This window comes from Erpetoichthys calabaricus, chromosome 7 (genome assembly GCF_900747795.2).
Source record: "Erpetoichthys calabaricus chromosome 7, fErpCal1.3, whole genome shotgun sequence".
Lineage (NCBI taxonomy): Eukaryota > Metazoa > Chordata > Cladistia > Polypteriformes > Polypteridae > Erpetoichthys > Erpetoichthys calabaricus.
The window spans coordinates 73,146,816-73,168,620 of record NC_041400.2 but is presented as its reverse complement, the minus strand read 5'-3'; the positions used below and the strand labels follow the sequence as shown (position 1 = coordinate 73,168,620).

At 40.5% G+C, this 21,805-nt stretch overlaps 1 protein-coding gene across 2 annotated transcripts in view; it reads left to right on the top strand.

Annotated features, from left to right (window-relative positions):
* Positions 1-21,805, top strand: part of rhobtb4 (Rho related BTB domain containing 4) — a 204,587-nt gene that overhangs the window by 172,525 nt on the left and 10,257 nt on the right. For both annotated transcript variants that reach the window (XM_028804661.2, XM_028804662.2), the window contains exon 9: positions 14,152-14,257. In XM_028804661.2, coding sequence (XP_028660494.1) covers positions 14,152-14,257 — 106 coding nt within the window. The remainder of the gene's footprint in view (positions 1-14,151; positions 14,258-21,805) is intronic.

The following is a 21,805-nucleotide window of genomic DNA, read 5'->3' as shown; positions in this document are numbered from 1 at the left end:
ATCTTTTTTTCCTATAAAGTAATTCTCCTGTCTTTGTCACCAGTTATTCAAAGGGGTTTCCTCCGCAACCAAAATCCTGTTTACCATTTGACCTTTATCTTTTCATGATATAATCTTCCTGAAGCTATCCAACACATATATTTTCCAATTCAATTCCATTTATTCTTATATAGCACTCTTTTATGAAGATACAAGTGAAAAACAGTTGCAGGAAGGTGAAATGTACAGTATATAAGCATAAGTACACATTGATTTTAAACCACAGTAATAAAGATATCCATAATTCTTTTACCAGAATGTAACAAAAACCATGCTATCAGAAGATTTAGCCAGTTGGCATAAGAGGAGATGGAAAACGAAAAGCCCACTTAAATACATTCATGGAGGCCTGAGTGTATGGTACTATGGGATAAGTCAAAATCTGGCTTATAGTAAGAGAGCTGTCTCTCCTCCCCCTCTTGGGCATCCAACAATAAATCTGTTAATCTCTGATCATAAGCAACTGTGACATTAAAAATCCATGGTAGCAGGGAGCATGCTTATTGAATTATTCCTCCTTTGCATTCTTTTTTCCTCTTTCTGCCAGTCTTCTATTGTAACATTTATTTTGCAGCCAGTTCAGGACATGTGTATTCCATGACTCTAATTAAAAGTGGGTCCTGAGGTTTGTGAGTGAACATGGGTATTCAGGGGTTTCTATTTCTTTTTTTCTCCACACTGTTGAATATATTTTAAATACTGAGCCTAATATATTAATGAATTTGACATAGGTATCAATCTTTTTCCTGATGATAAATATTATGTAATGGACCCCAAACTTTGACATGAAGTTGTCCTCTGTGACTCTGACGGGGCACTTGAAAATCCAAAGTAAGAAGTTGCACATTAACCATTTTATTGTTTATAAAGAAATGTCACCCGGAATCTCAGTTCTTTTAAAGTTTTGGTGTATTTTAACACTAGAAACCCTGAAGCCTATGAAAAAACTCTTAATCCCGGTGCCACCTTAAATTCCTTTGCACCTCTCCTTTAGCGTATTTTGTGTTGCACATGTGTCGATCAGCACAAGCAGCCTGCTATCCCATCCCCGCACCGACGCAGCTCAAGCCGCAAAGAAGATTCTCAGAGCTCAAGTGTGTTTATCTGCGTGTGAGGTGCCTGGAGTTTCATATGGTAAATAATATATTGCCATTTGGAATGCATACATTTCACATGTGTTCGTGTCTACAACAATCTATGTAAATGTAGGATGACAGGAAATGCGATGCAAGAATTGTTGAACACATAGTTAAACTGAAACATTTTTCATGGTTTATTAATAATTGACAAAATGTAAACATAAAGTGTATAATGTGTGAAGACTGAAGTCCAAATACAGTGGAACCTTGGTTCACAACCATAATTTGTTCCAAAACTCTGGTCGTAAACCAATTTGGTCGTGAACCGAAGCAATTTCCCCCATAGGATTGTATGTAAATACAATTAATCCATTCCAGACCATATGAACTGTATGTAAATATATATTTTTTTTTAAGTTTTTAAGCACAAATATTGTTAATTAAACTATAGAATGCACAGCGTAATAGTAAACTAAATGTAAAAACATTGAATAACACTGAGAAAACCTTGAACAACAGAGAAAACTAACACTGCAATTATTCGCGCTAAGGCGCTACCAACCACTGGCTAAAAACACTTTTTTTAATGAGTTTTAAGCACAGGGAAAAAAATGAACATTTGAAAAAATCCGTAATTTAATAAACCACCAAGAAAAGTAACATTGCAATAATGCACGCTACAAACCGATCACTGTAAACAGAAGTGAAAACAAAATCAAGCCCAGTGCATTCTTTAACTGCCTTCCTACCTTATGAGTCCAGCCGCCTCTCTCTCGTGCTGCCTGTGTGTGTGCGCAGCTCTCTCGAGCTGCCTGTGTGTGTGCGCGTGTCTCTCTAGCGCTGCCTGTGCGTCTCTCTCTCGCGCTGCCTGTGTGTGTGTGCGCGGCTCTCTCTCGTGCTGCCTGTGTCTGTGCCTCTGTCTCTCTCTGGTGCTGCCTGTGTGTGTGCGCGGTTCTCTCTTGGCTGCCTGTGTGTGTGCGCGGGTTCTCTCTCGGCTGCCTGTGTGTGTGCCTCTGTCAGCGCCTGTGTGTGTGCCTCTGTCTCTCTCGCTGCCTGTGTGTGTACGTGGCTCTCTCTCTCGTGCTGCCTCTGTGTGTGTGTGTGTGTGTCGCGCACAGGAAATGCACAGGGAGAGACTGAACATGTACAAATCGAAAGGGAAACTGGCTTGTTCGTATACTGAGTGTGTGGTCGTGAACCGAGGCAAAAGTTTGACGAACTTTTTGGTTGTAAACTGATTTGTACATGTACCGAGACGTTCGTGAACCGAGGCACCACTGTATCAAATAAACACTTTCACAAAAGATACAAGTATAATAAAACAAGTGTGCTTTTATTCAAGAATATAACCGAAGAAAAACGAGTTGGCTTAGGGTACAATGCTGACATTACTGCTTGGGTGGTGCTGCAGTAAGAACTGCTGACTCATACTCAAGAGGTTGGGAGTTCAATTCCCGGGCCCTCCAATTGGCTTTTTGAGTAGTGAGCTTCTATTTTTATTACTGTTATATATAGTGAAAAAAAATACTTTTGATTTAAATCTGTAACAGCTGGTGTACATTTATGGAACTTGTAAAATTCGTTTTTTTTTTTTTCTTTTCAGTTTTATTCTGTCAGTCACATTCACGCTCAAACCCTGATCTAACGCTGTTAGTTTTCAAATAAAGACTTGTTATAACCTGATTATTTGAAAAATAAGTGTCAGATCTTGTGCGTGAATGAGACTAGGACTGGGAAAACTGTGAACGTGGGTGTGAGTAGTGTACTTGACTGGGAATAACAGTGGATGTGAGTGGAGTTTTGAGACAATGGAACTGGGCATTCTCTGATGTGGAGGGATGAAAGCTGTCACACAAACGCTGGTGAATCATTGTGACGATGTGGGTTCTGCTCCAGGCTCCCGTCTCCGTTTTGGGAGCTCTTGAACCCGACACTGTCGGTAATGTCACCAAATGAGCTGGACAGTGAAGATATCATGAAGCAATTGGATGGTGCAAAAAGGTGCAAAGTGCTTTTATTAAAAACAAAAAAATCAGCAGTATCCAAATAAATAGTGCAGTGCTATCAAAATGTTAATAAACAAATAATCCATTAAAAGCATGTGACATTGTGGAGGTTACAATCCCATAAATAAATCCATATAAACAAGGTTAAAAACAATGGCTGGAAGCAGTCCTTTAAAACAAAGCCCGGTGCCTCCTTCTACTGGTGGCTCCTCTGCTTCTCCCATCCAGGCTATGCACCAGGGGAGTCGGCCTACCTTAAGCTGTCCTTGTGTTCCTGCTGGTCTGTTCACCTTCCGGACCTTGGCTCCGGCGGGCTCCATCAGACCATGACTTGGGCTCCCCAGCGACCAGGGCGCTCACGCTGGGGCTTTCATCTCACAAGTCCAAGACTCCTGCGATGTTATGCGGCAAGAGCAACCACTACCGACTGCCCCGTGTGCCAGCTCATTCCACCTCTACCACCATATGTGACGATGCGGGTTCTGCTCCAGACACTCATCCCCGTTTTGGGAGCTGTTGAACCCAACATCATCGGTAATGTGACTGGATGAGCTGGACAGTGAAGACATTAACGATGAAGCAAGGGGATGGTGCAAAAAAAAAATGCAAGAGTGCTTTTATTCAAAACAGTCCAAACAAAGTGTTCAAATAAATAGTACATTGCTTCAAATAAATAAATAATCCATTAAAAGCAAGTGAAATTGTGGAGGTTAAAATCCCAAAATAACGGCAGATAAATCGGGTTAAAAACAATGGCTGGAAGCAGTCCTTTAAAAAACAAAGCCCGGTGCATTCTTCTACTGGCGACTCCCCTGCTTCTTCCATCCAGGCTATGCACCAGGGGTGTCACCCTACCTGCAACTATCCTTCTGTTCCTTCTGGTCTGTTTGCCATTCTGGACCCTTGCTCCAGTCGGCTCCACCAGACCATGACTTGGGCTCCCCAGCGACCGTGGCGCTCATGCTGGGGCTTTCACCTCCCAAGTCCCAGACTTCCGCGACCTTATGCGGCAAGCCTACCACCTTCCGGTCACTCTAGCTCCTTGATCACTCAGCTGGAGTGACCACTTCCTTCAGCCCCACCGAGTGTTGGCCAAACACCCTTTCCCGGGGCTCTCCCTCCAGCTGCCTGATATTATAGCGAGCCTGCCTTTGCTCGCTCACTTACTCGCTTGCTTGCTCTCACGCACACCCCCACTTTCAGCATCCTGCAGCCTTCTTCTCCCATAATCTCCGTCTACTTTCTTTTTTCTTTGCTCTCCCTCTGCACTCGCGCTCCTACTATATATATAATGGGGACGTGACTCAGGTGTCGCGATTAGCAGCTCCCGGCATCAATTACGGATGCGGACGACTCCTCACCAATGCACTTAAGCAAGGACTGTCCTCATCACGAAGCACCCAGGAACCGTTCCGGTCACACGACCACGCCCCCTCTATAAGCCGTGAGTGCAGCAATTATCTATTTAAAAACTGAGCTTTTCTTTGGAGCTGTGGACCCGCTATACCACAATCATGCCTTCTTGGTATCTGGTTGTCACTTGAATTTGTTTTTATTCAGTTTTATTCTTAAGTGTTCCTGCTCACGCTGAATTAGTATGCACCTTCTGGTCCATGATGTCAAAACCACACTGACAAAAAAAGAGAGACATAGGTATATATGACATTTGGAATAATTTGTATTATGACCTGTGTAGTACATTTTGGAAAACATTTAGGCACTGATGCAGCATTATATTCATTCACATATTTTCATGTGGTTTTAACCAGTGACTGCATTTGTTTTTTTTTCCCCCAATCTTGCCCAGTCTCCACATTTTGGTGCATGGTGGTGTTTCTTTTGTGCTCCAGGATATGCAGAGGAAAGAATAGTACAGAGAGGTCAGTTCCATGCTATATACAGGTGCTGGTCATAAAATTAGAATATCATGACAAAGTTGATTTATTTCAGTAATTCCATTTAAAAAGTGAAACTTGTATATTAGATTCATTCATTACACACAGACTGATGTATTTCAAATGTTTATTTCTTTTAATGTTGATGATTATAACTGACAACTAATGAAAGTCCCAAATTCAGTATCTCGGAAAATTAGAATATTGTGAAAAGGTTCAATATTGAAGACACCTGGTGCCACACTCTAATCAGCTAATTAACTCAAAACACCTGCAAAAGCCTTTAAATGGTCTCTCAGTCTAGTTCTGTAGGCTACACAATCATCGGGAAGACTGCTGACTTGACAGTTGTCCAAAAGACAACCATTGACACCTTGCACAAGGAGGGCAAGACATAAAAGGTCATTGCTAAAGAGTAGGGGTGCACGATTCAGAAAATCTAACGATTCGATTCGATTTCGATTCTTGGGCTCACGATTCGATTCAAATCCGATTCTCGATTCAAAACGATTCTCGATTCAAAACGTTATGATTGTTTTTTATTTTCCATCAGTCTGATACAAAATACAGCCCTGAGATAACAGTTGAAGTCACATTACAAAAATATAAACTGTTGCAAATATAAACTGCAAACTTTCAACTTAAATTAAACAACTTATATTGACACTTTAAATAAAAGTAGATTAAATAAAACCAAATAAGAGCTGCTATAGTTGGTTGTAAAGTGCCATTATCAGAATAAATAAAAAATGCTGCTACATTGGGCTGTAAAGTGCTGTAACAAGTGTAACATCCAAAATAATAATTAATTGTGAACATTTTCTTTTTACCTAAACTGTTTCCATTTCAGCAGACAACAGTTTTTGAACTGTGACAACTACAGTCAAACTGACAACAGATCAGAATATATTAGATTAGATTCAGGTGTATGCACACATTAGTGAGTTTAAAGTCCACCATCTGCTGGAATGTACATGTTCTTTTGTAGAAACAGAAGCTGGTCTACATGTTCTGGAGTTAGCATGCTCCGCTGTGCAGTTACTATGTCCCCAGCAGTTGAGAATACCCTCTCTGCTGCAACACTAGTACCAGGAATGCATAGGTAGCATTTAGCCAATTTTGCAAGGAGGGGAAAGACAGTCTCCTGAGACCTCCACCAAGTTAGGGGGTCTTCTGAGAGTGACAATGATGGAGTTTCCAAATACTTCTTCATCTCTTCCTCAGCTCTGGTGCCAGCGGATTTAGGAACATCTCTGACATTAGTGAAAGTCTTGCCTAGTAAATTCAGCAGGGAAGTATTTCTTTTTTTGGGAACAGGGGGGCCTTCATCATCCAGCACTTCATTTGGGATGTCTGGCTCCTCATTCTGCATTAATGCACCATAAAAGAAAACAAAAACGCAATCAACCAACCTTTGTCTTTCAATTAGAAATTCAGTGTTATTATTAATTATTGTATATACCATACATATATACCATATATATATATATATATATATATATATATATATATATATACGAGTGCTGTTTCACCACAGAATCCTGCTTTTGTTTCGTGAAGTAGCTGTGCATGTAGTGGGGCTATCACAGACAATGTCGGCGTGGCTTCTTCAGACATTATGTTTGTTGCCTCTTTTAATGGCTCGAGGGCTGCAGCAACTTCTTCTGCATTGGCGACGTCGGTTTCGTCTAGTGTGCAGATGCCGGCTCCACATTTTCTTACTTCAGCAGAGAGAAGCGCAGCGCAAATGGCTGGTTGTTGCTCCAGGAATCTATCGATCATGTCGAATGCACTATTCCATCGTGTAGCCACGTCCGTTGTCATCTTGTGCAGTGCCAGCTCCAGAAGTTTCTGTTTCTGTTTCAAGACATGATTTGCGGTGGCACTGCGATGAAAAAATCCGGTAATTCTCCGAATTTTCCCCAGCAGACGTGAAACAGACGGCAGCTTCAGAGCTCTCTGTGCCGCGAGGTTGATGGTATGTGCGAAACATTTAACGTGTTGAAAGTTTCCCAGCTGTGCAGCAGCTAGCATGTTAGCAGCGTTATCGGTAACAATTACCAGGTCAGTGGTTGTGAGCTGCCATTCCTGTGCGACAGATTGAATGTTCTCCTTTATATGTGCGGCTGTGTGGCTTTCATTTATTGCTGTAGTTTGTAAAACTCGTGACTCAAGCTCCCAGTTGTCTGTAATATAGTGAGCGGTAAAGGTTACATACGACTGGACTGCCCTTGATGTCCATGCATCGCATGTTAAGGCTACTCTTGTTGCTTTCTTCAACGCTTCTGCTACTTTTTTCTTCGTCTCTTCGTATAACAGAGGTATCGCTTTTTCAGCAAAAAGCTGACGGCTTGGTATAGCGTATCTAGGCTCAACTGTTTTCAGCATGTACCGAAAGCCTTCATTTTCAACAACGCTGTAGGGACGCAGATCTTTGGAAATAAAACAGGCTATGGATTGAGTTATTTTCTTCGCCCGTTCAGAGTTGGTTGGAAGTTTGCAACATTGATGCAGAGTGCGTTGGTCTCCTGGAATGTTTCTTACTTTTGGCTGAACTTCGTTTGCATCCTCTGGATGATGACGTGCCATGTGAGTCCTGAGGTTTGTAGTGTTTCCAAAATATTTGATTTTAGCTTTACAAAGCTTGCATATGACGTGAGTTTTATCAATCTCTTTCTTGCCATCAATGTTGTAGAATCCAAAATGTGCCCAAACGTCTGCCTTAAATGAGGACGGGGCAGGTTGAATATTCTTTTTCACTGCGTTTTCCATGGCTCGTCTATCGAATGCTTGCGCGAGCGCGCACTCACTTTCTTCTTACTCACACCAAGGATTACTATCTGAGCAGAAACTGGCATAGCACCATCTATAGGATTGACAAACTCCTATCCGGAAAAATAGTTAAACTCGTGCCGTTATAAAATGGGAAATATGAATCGATTTTGTGTCCTGTATGAATCGATTTTGAATCGGTAGAGATAAAATTGCGATTCTTTCGCGAATCGATTTTTTTGCACACCCCTACTAAAGAGGCTGGCTGTTCACAGAGCTCTAAGGTCCAAGCACATTAATAGAGAGGACTGCTGCCGAGTTGTCCAAAGTTATGTTCTCTGATGAAAGTAAATGTTGCATTTCCTTTGGAAATCAAGGTCCCAGAGTCTGGAGGAAGAGAGGAGAGGCACAGAATCCATGTTGCGTGAGGTCCAGTGTAAAGTTTCCACAGTCAGTGATGGTTTGGGGTGTCATGTCATCTGCTGGTGTTGGTCCATTGTGTTTTCTGAGGTCCAAGGTCAACGTAGCCGTCTACCAGGAAGTTTTAGAGCACTTCATGCTTCCTGCTGCTGACGAACGTTATGGAGATGCAGATTTCATTTTCCAACAGGACCTGGCACCTGCACACAGTGCCAAAGCTACCAGTACCTGGTTTAAGGACCATGGTATCCCTGTTCTTGATTTGCCAGCAAACTTGCTTGACCTTAACCCCCTAGAAAATCTATGGGGTATTGTGAAGAGGAAGATGCAATACGCCAGACCCAACAATTCAGAAGAGCCGAAGGCCACTATCAGAGCAACATGGGCTCTCATAACACCTGAGCAGTGCCACAGACTGATCGACTCCATGCCACGCCGCATTGCTGCAGTAATCCAGGCCAAAGGAGCCCCAACTAAATATTGAGTGCTGTACATGCTCATAACTTTTCATGTTCATACCTTTCAGTTGGCCAACATTTCTAAAAATCCTTTTTTTGCATTGGTCTTAATTGATATTCTAATTTTCCGAGATACTGAATTTGGGACTTTCATTAGTTGTCAATTATAATCATCAACATTAAAAGAAATAAACATTTGAAATACATCAGTCTGTGTGTAATGAATGAATCTAATATACAAGTTTCACTTTTTGAATGGAATTACTGAAATAAATCAACTTTGTCATGATATTCTAATTTTATGACCAGCACCTGTATAATCATCAGATTCAAATGTTAACACTTCCCACACACCCAAGGACCATCCTTCCTACATTTAGGACATGTGTACCTGTTGCAATGTACACACTTCTCTCTATGATGTGGTTCTTATTACACTGAAGGAGCACCTGACACTGAGTTTTCTTTACTGGGGAAGCAGAGGTCTTGGAACAGAAGCTTGTTGATGTTGCATCCTCTTTTGTTGTTCTATCGCCTTTTCTTGTAAGAAGCGACGACTAAGTTCCTCTGCAAGGTGTGTCAAGAACACTCTTCTTTTCTCAGTGGACCACGTGCTTGCCTTGTACAGTACATGTGCATTCAAGGTCAAGCATATTGTAGAACACAACAACGGCCACCTCCGTGTTCCTGTTCGCACTGAACAAGCTGCCCTTCTGGTCCATGATGTCACCACCGCACTGGGGGAAAAAAAGAGACAAATATATGTGACATTTTGAAGAAATCATTTTATGACCTGAATAGTACCAATCAGAAAACATTGTTGCACTAATGCAGTGCTTCTCAAATAGTGGGGCGCGCCCCCCTCCGTCAAGGGGGGCGCGTTTGACCTCGGGGAACATGCTTTTTTATTTTTCTATTTTGATTTTTTTTTTACTGTTCTAGAATAAAGTGCAATACCACTCCACTACATTAAGGGGCAGTGGCGCTCTCATTGGCAGAGTGTGCGCAGGGAGCATTCGCTCGGTGGTGTAGGGGTTTTGTTTGCATTGAGCATGCGCGCTTTGCACACAGTACAAAGTATGAGTATGAAGTGTAGACACGAAGTGTAGCAGACCCTCAAGTGACATCATGAAAAAATTTTTTAACAGGGATGAGAAGACAGGCGGAGAAAGAAGAAGATAAAGAGACAAACAAAAGTCTCCCGAAAGCTAAGACGAGGAAATATGACGAAGCGTATGTAGCGCTTGGCTTCACTGTGACTACGGTGGGAGACGAGGAAAGACCGGTGTGCTTACTGTGTCTAAAAATGTTGGCAGCGGACAGCATGAAGCCAAATAAATTAAGGCGTCACTTAAAGACATTACACCCTAATCACGCTGATAAGCTGCTTGAGTTTTTTCAGCGAAAACGTGTTGAATATTGCCAGCAATCATCCCGCTTTCTGATTGCTACTTCAGTAAACCAGCGAGCGTTGTTGGCATCATATAATGTGGCGTACCAAATTGCTCAGTGCAAAAAACCCCACACCATAGCAGAAGAGCTGATACTGCCTGCAGTATTAGACATGGTCTCTGTCATGCTGGATGACGCAAGTGCTGCAAAAATAAAAACTATCCCTCTGTCAAATGACACTGTTGCTAGACGTATAAATGACATTGCTGACGATCTTAAAGAACAGCTGGTAGAAAAACTCAAAGATAAACGTTTTGCCTTACAATTTGATGAAGCAATTGACAGCAACAAAGACTGTTTGTTTATTGCTTATGTACGTTTTGAAATGACAAATTCCCTGTGTGAGGATCTACTTTTTTGTAAATATGTCAGAGACAGAGCCACAGCCGAAGAGCTATTCAAAATGCTAGACTGCTTCCTGACTGAGAATGGGCTAAAGTGGGAGAACTGCATTGGTGTTTGCAGTGATGGTGCACAGACCATGGCAGGGATGAGAAAAGGACTTCGGACTCTCATAAAGAAGGCTTCACCTAATGCTGAGTGGACACACTGGATTTTACATAGAGAGGCACTGGCATGAAGGCACCTTTCCTCTGAATTAAGTGAGGTTATGACTGACATTGTAGGAGTAGTCAATTTAATAAAGACCAGACCACTAAAAACAAGAGTTTTCTCTGCTATCTGTGAGGAGATGGGAGCTGAACATCAAGCTGTGCTGTTTCACAGTGAAGCAAGGTGGCTGTCACAAGGAAAAGTGTTATCCCGAGTTTTTGAGCTCAGAGAAGAGATAAGAATGTTTTTGGAGCAGGAGCACAAGTATGAAGTTGCAAGAAAGTTTAGTGATGAGAACTTTCTGATGAAACTTGCTTACCTGAGTGACATATTTGGAAAGCTCAATGAACTAAATCTACAGCTGCAAGGGAAAAATCAACACCTCCCTCAGGTCACAGACAAGATCAACTCTTTCACTCGAAAGCTTGCAATGTGGGGCAGGCGACTTGATGAAGGAAATACTGTGTCATTTGAGAACTTGCAGGAATTTGTTGACACTACTGACTATGATGTCACCTCAGTGATTCCATATTTTAAGCAGCATATTTCATCACTGATGGGATTCTTTACAAAGTACTTCCCTAAAAACAGTTCCCATAATGACTGGGTGAGAGATCCTTTTAATGCACCAGCTCCAACTGGTTTTAGCCTTGCAGAGAAGGAGCAGTTCATAGAAATCACATCTGACTCCATATTGAGACTAAGTTTCACATCCCAGACACTGAGTGAATTCTGGCTGAATGTGGAGAAGCAGTATCCACTCTTAGGACAAAGAGCTGTGCACATTCTTCTTCCATTTGCAACTTCTTACTTGTGTGAGACTGGCTTCTCTGCTGTTGCTGCTCTGAAAAGCAAATACAGGTCCCGGCTACACATTGAGAAGGAGCTGAGAGTTGCTGTGTCCTGCTTCAAACCCTGCTTCGAAAAGCTGTGCATTGCAAAACGTGCTCATTGTAGCCATTAATCCAGACATCATCTCTGATTGAAAAATCAGCTCAAATTATTTTATATATTTTTGTTTTGCAGGTTAAAGTTTTTTTAATATTGTGCTCCTGAGTAAATGTTGGTGATCAGTTTGAATGCATTATTATTTATTGATTTTATGTATTTTTTTTCAGTATCATATGGTTTGACATGGTCAATCAAAAAATGTTTATAGTTTAATTAAGGATTTAATTTTTTTTTAATTTAGAATGCACTTTAAATCTTTTCTGTTACATTTAATAAAGCTATTCTTTGTTGTAAATTGGTCCATATTTCTTTCTTTTTTTATTCTCTTATGCATTAATAAGGATACAGTGTTATGCAGAGGTGTACTTATAACAATTTTATAGACAAATGATACTATTTATAGTCGCGCGGGGGGCGCGAGATGTTTTCTTCTTCCTAGGGGGGGCATGACAGAAAATAATTGAGAAACACTGCACTAATGCAATGTTATTTAAAAACTAACAGCATCAGATCGGGTTGGGGGGAGGGAGAGTGTGAACGTGACTGAGAGAATAAAACTGAAAAAAACGCTAACTTTTACAAGTACCATAAATTTACACCTAATGTTGCAGTTTCACATTCAAGTAGCACCGCTACAAGGAACACTCAAGAATAAAACTGAATAAAAAAAAATCAAGTGACAACAAGATGGCAACAAGAAGGCATGATTCACCAGTTGTATGTCAGCTTTTATCCTTTCACATCAGAGAATGCCCAGTTCCATTGTTTGAAGACACCACTCACATCCACAGTTATTCCCAGTCAAGTACACCACTCACACCCACGTCCACAGTTTTCCCAGTCCCAATCTTGATCACGCACAAGATCTGACACTGTTTTCAAATAAAGAGGTGGTATAAAAAAACAAGTTTGTTATACCACATCCTTATTTGAAAACTAACAGCATCAGATCATTAACATAAACGTGACTGAGAGAAAACGCTAACTTTCACAAGTACCATAAATTTACACCAGCTGTTACAGATACTCAAAATAGCAATTGGAGGACTCAGGAATCAAACCTGTAACCTCTTAATAATGAGTCAGCAGTTCTTACCATTGCACCACCCAAGCGGTCATGTCAGCGTTGTACCCTAAGCCAACTTCCTTTTCTTCGGTTATATTCTTGACTAAAAGCGCATTTCTTTTGTTATACTTGTACCTTTTGTGAAATTGTTTGATATTTGGACTTCAGTCTGCACACACTGTACACTTCATGTCTACATTTTGTCAATTATTACTAAACTGTGAACTACGTGTTCAACAATTCCTGCCTTGCATTTCCTGTCATCCTACATTTACATAGATCGTTGTAGACATGGAACACACATGAAATGTATTCATTCCAAATAACAATATATTATTTTCCCTATACAACTCCAGGCACCTCACACACAGATAAACACACTTGAGCTCTGAGAATCATCTTTGCGGCTTGAGCTGTGTCGGTTGGGGGATAGGATAGCAGACTGCTTGTGCTGATGGACATATTTACATCACAAAAGACGCTAATGGAGAGGTGGCAAAGGAATTTAAGGTGGCCCGGAATTAAGAGTTTTTTTGTAGGCTTCAGGGATTCTTGTGTTAAAAGGAAGTAATTGTACTGAAACAGTGTGGAGTTTCTCCCCTACCAATGTTTCCCAAAATTATCTATCCAAGAAGCTTTTTATGCACCGCTCCTGGGTCATGTGACTGCAGAGGTTGGGTTCTTTTGCTTGTTTCATGCCCTCACTGGGTGATCACATTCTTTTTATTACTGGTATCCTTTCTGGGCTAAGTCTGCTGTGACTGGTGTCCAATCTTTGTCTGGGAAAAGAGAAGAATATGTTTGGTGGTATCTTTTTTCTGTGCTAATGATATGAACTTCAAGAGGGGGAGGAACAAAGTGTGTCTCCCTATCCCACCCTCACTAGATACCCTATAAACCTAAACCTAGTACATTATAACATTAAATGTTCTGTGCATTTTACAACAGAGATAATTGAGTTTTTTTTGTATTTTAAAATGTACAATTTAATATTGAGATAATCTTTTACAATGGTCCATTACTGTATACTGTATACATTAATTACAAATTTGATAACTGAACAAAATAAATCCCTAAAAATACTTGTTTGACATCAGATTTGTACTTGATTTTAGCCATTGTTTCCCATTTTTTCTACTATTTGGATCTATTAATAATAATTGCACTGGACTAACATTAACAGTTTTTAAATATTGGGAGTCACAAAGGAACATTTTTTAGGCTATTTTTAGAGATGTATGGTCAGTCTGGTCTTTTCTCTAGTATTATTTACTTGTGTGTTTAAAGTATTTAATAGATATGTTGTTCCAGTTTTGTATTGCAGAGTACATTTTTGTATTGCAGTGTTGTGCTTAAGAATATTTATCTGCAAACTGATGTTTTGATTCTTTAAAATTGGACACCACACAGAGTTCTGCTCTTTCAGACATGTTTTATTCCTGTCAATTATTGTCTTTTCAGTTCTACAATGCAAATCAGCTGGCGGCATGGTGTCTGCATCACATCTGCACAAACTACAATAGCATCTGTCGCAAGTTACGTAAGGAGATGAAGGGGATGTCACCAGGTATGTGAAGAGACCTGCCAGTCATAAGAGTTATAAACAGAGAAAACAGGATACATCAAAGAAAAGAAAAGATTGTATGTTTTATATTGAGAGTTGTGTGTCAGAAGGTAAACATTAAGGCAGGTAATGCTGGGATCGTTCACTATTAAAGGATAATTAAGGCAGATGAGACAGAGAGCAAGGCAGAAATGCAGAAAAAGGCAATATTGCTTTGTGGTAGGAAGAATTAAATACAGTCATATGAAAAAGTTTGGGAACCCCTCAAAGCCTGCATAATAATTTACTCTACTTTCAATAAAAAAGATAACAGTGGTATGTCTTTCATTTCCTAGGAAAATCTGAGTACTGGGGTATTTTCTGAACAAAGATTTTTAGTGAAGTAGTATTTAGTTGTATGAAATTAAATCAAATGTGAAATACTGGCTGTGCAAAAATTTGGGTACCCTTGTAATTTTGCTGATTTGAATGCATGTAACTGCTCAATACTGATTACTTGCAACATCAGATTGGTTGGATTAGCTCATTAAGAATTGAACTTCATAGACAGGTGTGTCCAATCATGAGAAAAGGTATTTAAGGTGGTCAATTGCAAGTTGTGATTCCCTTTGGCTCTCCTCTGAAGAGTGACAGCGTGGGATCCTCAAAGCAACTCGCAAAAGATCTGAAAACAAAGATTGTTCAGTATCATGGTTTAGGGGAAGGCTACAAAAAGCTATCTCAGGGGTTTAAACTGTCAGTTTCAACTGTAAGGAATGTAATCAGCAAATGGAAGGCCACAGGCACAGTTGCTGTTAAATCCAGGTCTGGCAGGCCAAGAAAAATACAGGAGCGTAATAAGCGCAGGATTGTGAGAATGGTTACAGACAACCCACAGATCACCTCCAAAGACCTGCAAGAACCTCTCGCTGCAGATGGTGTATCTGTACATCGTTCTACAATTCAGCGCAATTTGCACAATGAACATCTGTATGGCAGGGTAATGAGAAAGAAGCCCTTTCTGCAGTCACGCCACAAACACAGTCGCTTGTTGTATGCAAATGCACATTTAGACAAGCCAGATTCATTTTGGAATAAAGTGCTTTGGACTGATGAGACAAAAACTCTGAGTTATTTGGTCATAACAAAAAGCGCTTTGCATGGTGGAAGAAGAACACCACATTCCAAGAAAAACACCTGCTACCTACTGTCAAATTTGGTGGAGATTCCATCATGCTGTGGGGCTGTGTGGCTAGTTCAGGGACTGGGGCCCTTGTTAAAGTCGAGGGTCGGATGAATTCAACCCAATATCAACAAATTTTTCAGGATAATGTTCATGCATCAGTCACAAAGTTGAAGTTACGCAGGGGTTGGATATTCCAACAAGACAATGACCCAAAAGACAGTTCGAAATCTGCAAAGGCATTCATGCAGTGGGAGAAGTACAGTGTTCTGGAATGACTGTCACAGTCCCCTGACTTGAATATCATTGAAAATCTATGGGATGGTTTGAAGCAGGCTGTCCATGCCATCAAATTGAACTGAACTGGAGAGATTTTGTATGGAAGAATGGTCAAAAATACCTCCATCCAGAATCCAGACACTCATCAAAGGCTATAGGAGGCGCCTAGTGGCTGTTATATTTGCAAAAGTAGACTCAACTTACTATTGATGTTAATATCTTTGTTGGGGTGCCCAAATTTATGCACCTGTCTAATTTTGTTATGATGCATATTGCATATTTTCTGTTAATCCAATTAATTTAATGCTAAAATACTACTGTTTCCATAAGGCATGTCATATATTAAAAGGAAGTTGCTACTTTGAAAGCTCAGCCAATGATAAACAAAAATCATGAGGGATTCCCAAACTTTTTCATATGACTGTATAATGTAGAGTAAAGATTCAGAAACACTATAGGAGTTAAATATTGAAAATTACTGCAATAGATTCAGAGAAGCATCCATTGCAACTGAGAGAAAACTGAAATCTGGGACATCCATGTTTTAGACACCCAGAATACAAGCAGATCTTCCAATAAATATGTATGCAAAAATACGCAAAAACAAGTTAAAAAAAAAGATGTTACAAGCAGCAGTGGAGAAGACTCTATAGTGAGAGGCCTTAAAATATTTCCTTGATATGTAAGGCAGTATGTCTTATGGAAGATTTGCAGTTAGCAAAGTTGACATTGGGCTGGCATGATGAGAATGTGGTTAGCACTGCTGTCGCACAGCTGCAGAGTCCTTGATTTGTGTTTACTTTTATCTTTGACCCAACAGTATGATTTTATGGATTTTCTTCCATGTACTTTGGTTTTCCTTGCACATACCCATACTTTCTCTGTTCTTTGTGGTGCCTTATTTCAATATTGTGGTGATTTAAGACTAGTTTTGAATTTAGTAACAGTTCAGGGGCCAGGCAGCTTAACGACATATGAATTTTCTTTCTTGAAAGTATACTATATTTCATTTCTGTCATATCCAGATGCTTAAAAACTTTTATTTATAAACTTCTCAAAAAAAATTAAAAGAACACTTTGAAAATAGATCAGATCTCAATGGGAAAAAAATCATGCAGGATATCTATACTGATATAGACTTGGTAATGTGTTGGGAACAAAAGGATGCCACATCATTTGATGGAAATGAAACTATCAACCTACCGAGGGCTGAATTCAAAGACACCCCAAAAATCAAAGTGACAAAATGATGCAGCAGGCTAGTCCATTTTGCCAAAATTTCACTGCAGCAACTCAAAATCATACTCAGTAGTTTGTGTGGCTCCCACATGCTTGTATGCATGCCTGACAATGTCAGGGCATACTCCTAATGAGACGACGGATGGTGTCCTGGGGGATTTTCTCCCAGATCTAGACCAGGGCATCACTGAGCTCCTGGACAATCTGAGGTGCAAACTGGCGGTGTCGGATGGACCGAAACATAATGTCCCAGAGGGTGTTCTATTGGAATTAGGTCAGGCGAGTATGGGAGGCAGTCAATGGTATTAATTCCTTCACGGGCAGTATAACGTTCTCCACGGCTTCTCCAGACCCTTTCATGTCTGTCACAACTGCTCAGGGAGAACCTGCTCTCATCTGTGAAAAGCACAGGGCTCCAGTGCTGGACCTGCCAATTCTGATATTCTGTGGCAAAAGTCAATCAAGCTCCACGGTGCTGGGCAGTGAGCACAGAGCCCACTAGAGGACGTTAGGCCCTCAGGCCACCCTCATGAAGTCTCTTTATGATTGTTTGGACATTCACACCAATGGCCTGCTGGAGGTCATTTTGTAGGGCTCTGGCAGTGCTCATCCTGTTTCTCCTTGCCCAAATGAGCAGATACTGGTCCTGCTGATGGGTTAAGGACCTTCTATGGCCCTGTTCAGCTCTCCTAGAGTAACTGCCTGTCTCCTGGAATCTCTTCCATGCCCTTGAGACTATGCCGGGAGACACAGCAAACCTTCTGGCAATGGCACGTATTGATGTGCCATCCTGGAGAACTTGGATTACACTGTGCAACCTCTGTGGGGTCCAGGTATCGCCTCATGCTAGCAGTAGTGACACTGACCATAGCCAAATGCAAAACTACAAATGCAAAAAAACAGTCAGAAAAGATGAGGAGGGAAAAATGTCAGTGGTCTCCACCTGTTAAACCATTCCTGTATTGGGGGTTGTCTTATTTTTGCCCCTCTAGGGCACATATTGTTAATGTCTTTAACACCAAAGCAGCTGAAACTGATTAACAGCCCCCTCTGTTACTTAACTGACCAGATCAATATCCCAGAGTTTTCATTGACTTTATGCTATACTCTGATTAAAAAGGGTTATTTTAATTTTTTGAGCAGTATATATAAAAATATGGTACCTTTGTATTTGAAAAGACAATTGCTATTCACCTCAAATGAGGTTTTCTTTACTGAATATACCTCTTTTTTCCAAAATGACCCCCTCAGTCTGCTATGGATATACTGCGATGAAATAAACATACAAGTAAAGGGAGTACTCTTACAGTTTTTTTCAATGCATACAAGGAAGCTTACTTTTGGAATCTCTAATGAAATTGAGAGAAAAATCTTGTATCTGTATGCACAGACACTGAGTGGAAAGCCACTGTTAAATAATGTACTATTCCTCAGTCTGTTCTACAATAAGGAATGTTTTACTCCTAAAATGCCTCCGAGTCAGACACAGAGAATATCTAAGGGGGTGAGGATGATCTGTACAGGCCATCTAATTGTGACTTACAACTGCATTATACAACTGTTGAGAACTACATAAAAAGGCATTGTGCTCATTTGCCACATTATGCCATCCGGTGTTGAACCTAAAATACTTTTTATTTGTATTAAGTAGTAAATAACGCCTTTAAAATCATTCACATATTAAGCTATGTTTTTAAATAGATGTTTTTTTAATATATATTATTAGCATGCACACAGGTAGCAGCTGTAATTGCGAAGATACTGCAAGAAAGCACTTTGACTCAGGAGAGGCTGCAAATTTAATTAACCAGTTAAATTCCAGCATTTTAAAGATCATCTTTGAAAATTCTGGAAAGATCTTTTTATCTAACTATTGCTAAGAGACAAGACCTCATGGAATGTAACTGAAAGGTGATTGCTATAGCATGTTTGGTAGAAGCTTCAGTGATGAAAGTAGCTTAAATGGCCCTTGTTTCTCTGTCAACAGAGTCAAAATTGATGTCAGCATTTAAGTCCGGGTAGGGATGCCTCTAGAAAAGGCTAGTCATGTTTAGAATTGTATCCTCATGGATTAAGATGTCTGTATACTGATCTGAAGTTCTATGTTAAGCATGCAGGCATCTTAAAATCTCAGCAAACAAGGCTAATCTAATCCAGGGTTACCAAGGGCCCTGAGGGTAACCCTTTAGCAGTGGGTGTAAGGCATGAAACGGCCTTGGACAAGGCGCCATCAATCACTCATCCATATGCCTGCACACAGAGTCAATTTGGAATTGCCAATCAATCTAACCAGTGTGTGTTTGGGGATACAGCAGGAAAACTGGAGTGCTGGAAGAAAACTTTCACAGACTAACTGAGAACATGCAAACTCCACACCGACAACAACCAGGAATGGGATATGAACCAAGCACACTGAATCCATAAGGTGGAAGCTACTTACTGCACCATTGTACTGCCCCGTCTCAAAATTATTGTATATACAGTTTCAGTGTAAAATATAAACTGGTAGATTGATCATGAATGGTTCATCAAGGTCTGTTCAGATAATGAGCACCAGAATTGGGCTTCTTTGCCTTGCACCACTGGGTACAAGACCAAGTGCAATGGACTACCAAACTATAAGAAAGGTGATAAGATGAATCTCTGTGAACAATATTCTTTAAATAATTCATGAATGCACCCCAAGGAAATGTTACAGGAAAAATTGCTTGTTTCTAAAAGTGTGAGCTCTATAATTGTATGTGCTACTACTCTTGAAATGTTTTGGTGTATATAACTCCTTGATGTGTGCACACCAGTGCAGTCATTGGAATTTTTGATAACCTGGGTTTAAATACCAAATCTGGTCATTATCTGTGTGGATGTTGCACATTCTCCCCATTTCTGCGATACTTTCCCTTCTATAGTCTCAAAGATTCCTGGTTAAGTTATTTGGTGGCTTTAAGTTTATACCGTGTGTGCAGATGGGCTGGGCTGGTGGCATCCAGAATGAAACTGGCAGAAAATAAAGGGGGACATTTAATAAATACACACAAACTATTTCATTAAACTTTAATAAAGTAAACATAAGGCTAAGCACAAAGATGACGGTTTATTAACTCCTCTATCATATGATTCATCTGAATCTGAAATATTTCTTCATTTAGCTGCATCTATGATACATTATTGTTGATTATTAATCATCTGCATTTGTACCTCCACACACATTAAAATACAATTAGGTCATGGATGCACCTTGCCCAGAAAATTAAGTCTAGTAAAAACTATGAATATCTTCACAAAATTTTTGAAGCTACATCTTTGCCCAAGTGCCCCGAAGTTGCCTTTAACTTCGTTTCGACACGGTTGTAGCAGTTTCAATTGGGTGTGGCTGTACATTGCAGTTGCCCATTTCATTTCGGCATTTTGTCACTTGTCCAGCTCCTTGCTGTCGTTGTCCGTTCTTTCTGTGCCTGCTTCTCTCCTTAGGAGGTCTCCTTACCTTTTTGTCTTCTAAAAGCACACGGAACTCAATTTGCATATAAACAAGACATTGTAATTGTTCATTTAGTGCGTGGGCCTAGTGCTTAGGTACAAATTCACCAGACACTATTCAAATCAAAGAAAAACCTACAAACACTCCTGGAAAGTACAGTAGTTTGAAAATGAAACAAACTGAAGAGAAAGCAGGACATGGATTTGTCACTCTGTGTCACATACGCTCTTTACTACTGAATGTGTGCATAACAGATCAGTTTATAGGGTCATTATCTTCTCCTACACAGAGTACTGTATGCTCTAATCAATATGCAATACATTGTCATAATAATAGTAATAATTCTTTACATTTATATAGTGCTTTTTTACTGTCTTCCTTGCCTAATAAATGAATTTAAGACTCCACATTTTTCCTCTAAAATAGTGTAAGCTTTCAGTATCCAGGATTCACAATAGCTTGTACCACTGAAAGTTTTAAACATTCCTCTGATTTTCTGAAGTATCTTACTCCAATTATTCAGAGTTTACCTATGGAGCACTTGCTGCAGAGCCCAATCTGAGGGTAGTCTCAGCTTCTTCGGCATGCAGTTTCCTTAAGGCCTGTTTATACTCTGGCACAGACACGTGCAGACACAGTCACGCACCCTGGTTTGTTTACAGTTCAAGCATTCAGTACACGACACGGGTGTGGGCAATGTCTCACCATGAATTTGTGCACATTTTGCTATCTATGTGTGGTTCTAGTGTTGGATTATAGAGGCGCAGGTAGCATCGAACTACTTTACACAACTATTCCTCAAATGAACACACTTTCTCGTCTAGTGCATGTGTATTTCTGGGGACACACGGTCACCAACACCAGGGTCTGTACACCATGACTGTTGACAAAATTTACATCACAGGCACCATAGTGGAACTTCACAGTAAACTTGACAGGCCAAGTATAAATGGGCCTTTAGGGAAAGAGGACATCAATTGAGGTGCCATATGGCTTTTCACCACTACAAATAAGCTAGGATTTGGTCATACCATATGGAATACTTCTCTGTTATTGCTTTTTAACTCTTTGAGGGCTGAATATTTTTTGCAGGCAACTCAATTTTCTGAAAAGCACAGAAAGCAAAGGTTTCACATGTAAATCAATGTAAAACGTCTGTTGCTGTTGGCGCCTGTTCAGCGTCTATGGTGGTTGTGTAGGGGCACCTCGATGGCCGGTAGGAATGCGTGGCAGGCCGACTGTCTGGCCTGTCTTCACGCACTCTAGTTTGTAACTTTTGTTATCGTAAGTGGCAGTCTTCCCAGGTGAACGTTGCCATTGGCGCATCAGCTACACAAGCGTGTTCAGCACCACGATCAACTGGGGACCGATCAGTTGAAGCTGGTACCTCACTTTC